General features: G+C 40.0%; 1 protein-coding gene across 2 annotated transcripts; it reads left to right on the top strand.

Moving 5' to 3' along the window:
* Positions 1-298: 298 nt before the first annotated feature.
* Positions 299-2469, top strand: LOC147466202 (EPIDERMAL PATTERNING FACTOR-like protein 6). 2 transcript variants are annotated; one of them, XM_086524607.1, is made up of 4 exons: positions 299-1119; positions 1209-1251; positions 1461-1522; positions 1844-2469. In XM_086524607.1, exons 2-4 carry the CDS (start codon positions 1242-1244, stop codon positions 2057-2059), a joined length of 288 nt encoding a protein of 95 aa, XP_086380733.1. In that variant the 5' UTR covers positions 299-1119; positions 1209-1241; the 3' UTR covers positions 2060-2469. The 2 variants fall into 2 exon arrangements, with proteins under 2 accessions (XP_086380733.1, XP_086380731.1); XM_086524605.1 differs by having other exon boundaries at positions 300-1251.
* The last annotated feature ends 6679 nt before the right edge of the window (positions 2470-9148 follow it).

Raw genomic sequence — 9148 nt, 5'->3', positions numbered from 1 at the left:
TAGATCAATGACAACATGTAGGATGTATCTTCCTTTGATAAAGAATCAGTCGGCTACTCTGTTCAAGACCCTTCGATTTTTTAAAACACACACACACATTACAATAGAGAGCAAAATGTAGGGAAAGCCCCCTTTACCATGGTGACATTGCTCTACTTTAAACTCACACCCAGTGACGGTGTGAATACCTGCTGTAGGTGTACGAGGCGTTGTGAATGTGGACCAGAGACCATTCTTCTCTTTGATAAGAGGAAAGGCAGAAAGGAGGGTGTGGGTACTCAGAAAAGCTCGACGCTATGCAGGTCAAGCATGTACTCGTTTGCCGGACGGAGATGCTCCACGAGGCCCCCCCTTGTACGCCTGGTAAGTTTGTAATCTTCGCCTTTGCCCATCAGCAAGAGTTTCGCAGAGCGGGCACCCACTCCAGCTCACACTCAAAAACACACACACACCGCGGAATCTTGGTGCATCTGCTCTTGCAAAATGGCGCAATAACGACAAGATATGCGCGATCGGAAATCTTCAGAGTCGAATGAGCTTGGTGTGTGTCACGCACGCACACACACACAGAGAGAGGCACACACACTCGTGCTGCCCGTAGAGCTAGAATCCTAGAACTGTAGCAAGCGTCCATTTGCTTGAATTTATATACCCTCTCCCCTTCACTACCACTGTGCTGATAAGGGCTGTGAACAGTGTTCATGTATGTGTTTTGGTAGACACAATGAAAATGAGAGGTATAAAGCAAGGCATAGATCTGTTATTGTACCTGGCTTGCATGCCAAGGACTAATGTAAACAAGTCTAGGTCTCAAGGGTGGGCATTCGCATACACATGGGCGCAGCCGGATGCGGTGTCACACACACAGGTCTCTCTCTCTCTCTCTCTCTCACACACACACACACACACACACACACACACACACCCTTTGGCAGTTCTACCACCTCACGACGTCACTGGTTGAAGTTTTGGGCAATTCTCAGCTGCTACAACACTGACTGGCAATACTAATGAAAGCCAAGTCTTGGCTTGGCTTGCACCGGGTCCTTTCATATATGTTTCCCCCATTGCAAAAGTAAATTGGGCTATAGCTGATCCTCCCCAGCTAGCTCAGATCAGGTGCGTGTAGAGCATTAGCCATGACAAGCCTCTGGTCATTATCAGACAATCTTAAGCTTCTCTTTCTCCTTTCCATTTGCATGCCTAAGTTCGAAGGCCGGGAGGTGGGCACCTTATCGGCAATGCGGCAAGGTAATCTATCACCTTCATACATTCCACTATTTTAAGCTTTACACCCATTTGAGTAATCAGTCGTGTTAATTTACGCTGTTTTGATACATACCAAAATGCTTGCATCGGCCATAGATGATGACACACTGCCTACGACTTCGATGCACATGTATTATTGATGTTTATGATTGCCATTATGTAAATGTACTTTTTTACAAAATTGATGACAGGACTGACCGTATCCAATGTGAACAACAAGCTCTTGGATATGTGGACTTTGGATCATCGAGAGGTACATTTGTGCATGCGCTAATGATTGTTCCGGCATGCATTCATAGGTATGTAGATATATTGTGATGCAAGAGAAGGTAATTGACCAATCATTTGTTGTCAGAGACACATAGCGGAATAAATGGCTATGTAAGATGTGTGAGTGAAACAACAATGGCTATGTAAGATGTGTAAGCGAAACACCAACGGGGATACATGTCGATGGAATACACAAATACAGATGGCCTTTTCACGCTTCTAAATTACTGATCTATAGGCATTAGGTTAGATAGATGATATATAGCGTATAAATGACTCTTTGAAATTCTATATACTGATGCAGGTGAAAGGTGCGGCACAAGAGGCTGCGGCAAAAGGCTCTACTGGAAATGGGAGCAGTGCAGTGGGATCCAGGCCACCTAGCTGCCTATCAAAGTGTGGCACCTGCAAGCCATGTACGCCAGTTCGAATCCCAGTCCCTCCTGGCACCCCCACCATTTCTGAGTATTATCCTGAGGCCTGGCGATGCAAATGTGGTGGAAAGCTTTACATGCCTTGATTGTTCGATCCTAATGCATGGGGAGGAATCGAGCCAGTAGATGCCCTCGCATACATGATGCATACTGCGAAGTCCATGCGTCATTACTCTCACAATGATGCATATGCATGTAGGTCATGCAGCAGTTGCCCACATAAATCCTCCATAAAGCCATCATCGTGAGATGCCATTCCTTGATATTCTTTCATATATGCTACCTTTACTTTCATTTATATTCACCAAACTTTATAGTACTTCATAACTTTTATGTCCATAAGGTCATCATCGATAACCCCCTTGATACTTTACATATCATATCAAAGCTTACAATAAAAATGCAGATTGCCCTTGCCTGAGGTTCTGCACCATCATCAGAGATAGTACAATGCAACTATTTTGAGGAACTTAAGCTAAGTGATTCCTATTTTCAAGGTTTGTCCAAACTCTCCTCCTCCTTTTCAATCAAGAGTTTTGATATGAGAGAGAGAGAGAGAGAGAGAGAGAGAGAGAGGTATCAACAATGTGCTTACAAACCTAACACAATCGTCACCAATCACTGATTGATCACCACCATGTTGTGAATTATCAAGAAACAACATTTCATGATTTGAAAATCAAGATACGATACCAATGTTGGGCGACGCCTCCAAAACGTTTCACCCTTGTCATGGATACATTGTACATACTTTGTTACAAACAAGTGTCCGTGTGATCTTCAACTAATTAGTGTGAGTCATGCCATGGTGAAGTGGAAGGTCAATAATGGATACAAGCATGTTATGTTAACATGCACAAAATATGTTGTCCAGGACATTGCTAGTTAGTTTGGGTTCACATCAGGATTGGCGGAAAACATGACATTTTATGAGCTCTTCCGGGTGGAAAAGCTCCAAAACTTTCTCTTCCACCGTCCATGTGTTCACATTGATGGTGAAAGAAAATGTGAGACAATTTTCTTCCACCATCAACCTTGGGAGGCGTCAGAAGAAAGAGGAGGCAAGTGTGGACAAAGGGGTGGGAGGCTTGGATTAATGTGATTGGTGCTAACATGACACTTTTTGTCAAGGTGGAGGGTGGAAGAAAGAACTTTGTTTTTTTTTTTTTGGGGGGGGGGGGACAAATTCCCTTTTCCTCTTTTACGATCTGACACTCTCTTATCTCACTTTTTCATCGCTCTATGTGAACAACAAGGTCCACATGGCACTTTCTTGTTGGTTTGCAAGCTTTTCCAATTTCTTTCGCTTCTTTAACCTTAGTAGTGCTTGTTAGCACCAAGAATACATCCATTTTCAAATTAAAAATAATTGTTATGTTTATTCCCACGCCAAGTTCAAAGGTAGTGCTTATCTTTTTAAGTTACTGAAGTTGTTGGGTAGTGGATGGGCTCTCTCTCTCTCTCTCTCTCTCTCTCTCTCTCTCTCTCTCAGATTCTCCATGATTTGTGTAAGTCGGGCTGTGTGTGTGTGTGTGTGTGTGTGTGTGTGTGTGTGTGGGGGGGGCTGCTCAAGCAACTTCATTCTCTTCCTCAAAATAATCAATCTTCCTTTGCCTCACATTCTGTGTGGTCCATTTCCTCCCCATCTCATAGAGTTATGGCGAATTGCACCTTGCAATCCGATTTGGTAAGTTTACTCGCATGTTCAAGGGTAGAAAATGAAAGTAGCAGAAGGGATCCTTGACAGGCAATGAATCCTAACTTAGGGGATCCAATTTGTACTAGCGGTGGGGATTATGAGAGACAAAGAAAGAGGAAACAACGAGAGAAGAAAAAACTTAACCAGGTTTTGTTGGAGAGCTTGCCTTTGATCATGAGGAAAAGAAGAAGAAAATCTTCTCTGGGATTGTGGCGATGTTGAAGACGAGGACCGAGGGCATTAGTTTAGAAGTCAAGTAAGAAATTTGGAATCTAGTCACTCATCATCTTGGCGTGCAAGCAATTTGTCCAAAATCTACAGGAGTTTACTATTCAAAGTGCAATCATGTGCAATGTTTGCAACAACCTAGCTCTTGTGAAGAAGCCAAGTTGTAATGAGGAGTTGTATTTGAAGAATACAGTAGTGTCCATGATGTTGAATTCGAAGGAAAATATGCATAGGTCAAAAGTCTCGAGAGTCCTTAAAGTTTCGTGTCGATCTTTGTACAAGGGTAAATTGCGGGTGAGATTGAATGTTGATGGTGGAATGGTTTCATTGGCTGGATGTCACAAACATGCTCGTCGTACCACAATCACAGATGAAATGAAAGAGTTACTTTACACATTTTGGAGGGAGGATGAGACGTGTATCCCCTAAGAAAAAAAAGGATGTTTGTTGAAAGAGAATGGGGAGAAAAAGTTACATAAAACACAATGTACACCTCCTTGATGAACATCATGTAATTGATCTAACCAAAGCACCATTGTTTAAGTACACTAATAATCATGTGAAAGTTAACATATTGGTTGTTATTTAACATTGTGCTAATTCACATACTAAAACGATAAGCAAATGGTAGTTAGCACATGATATACTATATACAATGGCAGTTAGCATATTGTATATATTACTTAAATCTTGAATATATGTTAACTAACTTACTAAGTGTGTTAGTTATCATCTTAATAATGCTAATTAGTATACAAGCCATGTATAGTATATTATATGTGCTAATTAGCATAGTGTATTTTCTAATTAGTATATTGTGTATACGAGTTAAAATATTGAATGCATTAATTAACTTATTGATTATGCAAGTTATCATATTAGTATGCTAATCAATATACAAGCCATAATGGAAGCATACTATAAGTAATAGTTAGCATACTATAAGTGTTAGTTAGCATAGTGTATGTGCTAGTTAGCATATCGTGTATGCTAGTGAAAATCTTGAATATATTAATTAGCTTATTGAGTGTGCTAGTTATTATACTAGTAATGGTTGGGGTCATCCCAACTTGGGCGGTCGCCTATGTGTGACCCTCTTTTGTAAAGCCTTTAATATAAGGCTCACTAAAACCTAATTGAAATCCTTTTCTTTTTCCTGGTTGTGTGCATTTAAGAACCTTTCTTCTTCTTCTCTCTCCTCTTGTTCTTATTTGCTACACGTGCCCATCTCTAGCCATGGCATTGCTCCGGCTCCACCCACCATAGTTGTCGTCGCCTGACAGTGGTATCAGAGCCCCAGGCGGCATCTTGTGCATGTTGTAGGCGATGCATATCAAGACATTGCCGTTGTTTTTGTTGGCTAGGGCGAGATCAAGTTCGGCAAGTGCTCCTTGTAGAGAGTTTTTTTAGGCTAGCATATCAAAACGTTGCCTTTTTTGTGGCACCGCAGGCTTAGGCGGGTGGTTTTGGGTAGTCAAGGCGAGCCCAAGATTGGCGAAGTTCCTAAGTGACGGCACCCCCTTATTAAAACATTGTCGATCTTTGGCATACCTAGGGGGCAAGAAGCTACGAGCATTTTGATACGTTGCGGCAAGCTAATACCAATCGAAGGTTCCCTAGCAAGATGCTGCATGTTGGAGGGTGTTTTTATGCACACCTGCATTTTGAAATGTTGTTCGATAGTAGCAATCGACGGCTATAGTTGGCAAAGCTAGTCAACGAACAACTTTTCAAAACGCTGCCTTAGGGCTTTTGTGGTGTGTTGTAGAGCTATGCACAAAGCTTCTCAAAACACTACAATAGAGCTTGTGGTTTGGCAACGGTGGGAAGTAAAGTTAGCAAATGTCATATTTCTAGCAGCATATTAAGAAGCAAGTTTTTCGAATAGTTTTTTATTAGAGGTTTGATTACTCTATTTGCGAGCCAATAGAGTTTGATTTTAATCTTCTTCAAGATCCTCCATTTTCATTAAGCAATGTATGTCATGGTATGCATGTCGAACAAAGTTTTAACAAAAGGCCTACTTTTTGTCCCATGTTTGTTAAAGTGTTTATCAGGATATGTCCTTGCTCTCAAAATTTTGTGAGAGATTATACACTGCCCCAGCTAATAGAACAAGAGGCTAGAGGTAAGACCTTCCACATTCTTTTTTTGTGTTTTTGTCTCATGAGGTTAACGGTAAACCTAAACTCAAGGTTAGCTATAGTAAACCAAAACCTCTAGGGTTTGGAGGTAAACCAAAAACCCGTTGTGTTGGTAGCTCGAAAGTAGCACCAGGTTATGGAAAAACCTGAAATCCTTTGTTGGGAAATAAATTAAAACTCACGGTTGAAGAGTATACCAAAAGCTCATTGAGTCATGAGAGTGAAAGGGGACGTATGATATGCCAAGTTTGGTTGAAGGGGGCGATTGTTGGGGACCTCAAGGATTTCATTCACGTATTCACGTGAAGTGTGAAGTGGTAATAATTCATGTTATTAACACTCCATGGGAGTGTTAATAACATCAAATTCACAATGATTATTCAAAATTCATTGTAATTCACTCCAGATTATATTGTTCATAAAAATAAATTTAGGTTATAGACTCTCTCTCTCTCTCTCTCTCTCTCTCTCTCTCTCTCTCTCTCTCGCAATGGCTTCCACTAAGTGTTGATAGTCTTTCTCCACTTTGAGCATAGAATAAACAAGCTTGTCAATGGGAGCTTTGCATATATGGCACTCCTTTTTATTCACCATGTTCTACATGAGACATGGCAAATGATACATATGGCCACAGACTATTCTGAAGTGACCACTCCAATTGTGGAAGAACTGCTCGCAAATCGGACAAGGATCCGCAACGTCTTCTGTGTAAACTGGAGGTGACCGCAATGTGTTCGAATGCTCGATCATGCTTATGATCAACTGTTGTTGGCACCACTCCTCCATTTCATGGAGCTTAAGGAGCTGGATGTCTCCTCGTTGTAACTCTTTGGAGTTACTTGTATCATCGGCCCTTGACATTTTTGTAGAGGTACAAATTTGTGTTTGCAACTCCTCCACACTGTCATGTGTTTGCAATTTATCTGCGTCGGCCAATGCATATCTCAACTCCTCTCTCATGATAAACCGTCTCACTATGGATATCCATTATGATCTTATAGGGGGCCTTATTGCTAAAGTGCACTGGCTCATTTTGAACATATTACGTGTATAGCATATTTGCAAACCATAGGAGATATCTGTGTGGTTTAGTGTAGTCCCTGTGCATGCAAGGCATATGGCCTTGGCGTGCATGCAAATTTTTGGCACAATCTATTTGTCCAACTTTATTTTCTCCTTGTGGATGAAGAACTTAGACACAGTCGGCCATGCTTCCTTGACCATCTCTGTGGTGACATCTCTATTGATGTCTGTCCATTGCTTGCTATTGGCTGGTGCCCACTCACTATTCCGCACAACAACTCTAGCTTGGTCGTTTGGGCCAGTTGCATCTGCAAGTGTGAGTAGGCAGTTGTATGCTTTTTTGAACTTCTCACATTCATCCTTACCTGTCAGACATACATAGCAATAAAAACTTAAGTTTCAACAACAAAAACTAGAGTTCCATTTGTGAATCCCATGTCTATAAATCGGTTTAGATTTTCACAACACACCACATACTATGCAAGTCACTTTGCACCATGGGCCATCATATACAAAAAAGTTCCATTTGAGATTTTGGTGTGTAGAAATCAATTTAATTTTTTGCAACAACAAACCACATACTGTATTAAATCACTTTACACCATGGTATTGATAGCCGTTTTTCACTCTCCGTAATTGCCATAGTGAGCTACCTCACCCTACCAAAATCACCTAAACACTGTGGCTATCCCTACCATTTCATTGTACATAGGCGTGTGTGAGTTAGGGGACTTTTCTCATATCTTCTTAAAACCCTCAGCTAACTAGTCACTAAACTAGTTGAGCCAAAAAAATAAATAAAAACAAAAGCCAAAGTATATTATGGTCTATTGGTGTGTAAATATTTCATTGTATATAGGGCCTAAAACTAGGAAATTTTTATAATTATTTTGGTATTTATTTAAATATTTTTACCTAGGTGTGCATTATTTTTCTAAGTATGCTATGTACATTTACTCATCATTACCATAATTTTTTTAACCTATGTATTTTATAAAAAAACATGTCATGCAAGCTTCTCTTATTTTTTTTGTGAATCCACTCCAAGGAAAAACCTCAAAAAAATGCCGTCCATTATCAATCATTGTCTTTCACTAAATTTCTATTTTCTACATATATTTCTTCTTACCTCTTGTAAATAAATATACATCAATAAAACAAATGAGGGCCCTCCTCATTTGATTCTCTATATTTTCATATATTTATTTTTTTATATATAACCCACACTATTTTAGATTCCATGAATTGTTTATATATACTAGCTTGACTTTTTTCATCATTTTCATATATTATATTTATGCATAATCCACAATCATGCATATTTTCAAACCCCTAAGAATCAATTAGGTCATGCTCTAATGCAAGGAGGAGCTCACCTTTGGAGCCATATGCAAATTCAACAAAAGGGGGGCCATTGAAGACTTTTTTGTGAAGAAAAATATTCATTTTTGTGTGAATTTTTATATCTATCTCCACTCCAAATTTGAAATGGTGGTTAGAAGACAAAATATGGAGCAAGAGCTGAATAATCACCTCAAATATTTTCATAATTTTTGGAGCTACCACTGGTGAGGTATGATTTTTTGATTGGACCCAAGTCTGCCCACTTTTCTCACAAGTAGCCCATAGTCTTCTCTCACCTCTTTCCACACTTCTACACACACACTCATTCCTCTCAATCCCTCACTCAAACTTGCACCTTCCATGTTCTTTCTCACCTTCTTCACCATTAACCTCCCCTCTTACTTCCATAGCTCTCATATGAGCTCTACATATAAATACACCATCTCTATGCTTCTCTCTATTACTTCCAAAGTACAATTCCATCTTACCCCTTCTCTATATACACAAATTCAACATGTAAAATATGCTTAACCTCTGCAAATTGAGAGATCTTATCAACCGAGTTGCCATTTTCATCGCGATAATCAACCTTGGTGGCGGTGGCATAAAGAAGAGAAGAAGAAGAAGAGAATCGATAGTCATTTTAAGAACCTACACAAGTAAGTCCAAAACTTCTTCAAGCTTCACCATCACAAGGATTTCCGCACTTCATTCAACCATTTTACTTCAACCATCCA

The sequence above is a fragment of the Adiantum capillus-veneris genome, chromosome 1, assembly GCF_014529385.1.
Source record: "Adiantum capillus-veneris isolate H3 chromosome 1, ASM1452938v2, whole genome shotgun sequence".
NCBI classification, from domain to species: domain Eukaryota; kingdom Viridiplantae; phylum Streptophyta; class Polypodiopsida; order Polypodiales; family Pteridaceae; genus Adiantum; species Adiantum capillus-veneris.
This window is presented reverse-complemented; position numbering and strand designations above follow the sequence as displayed.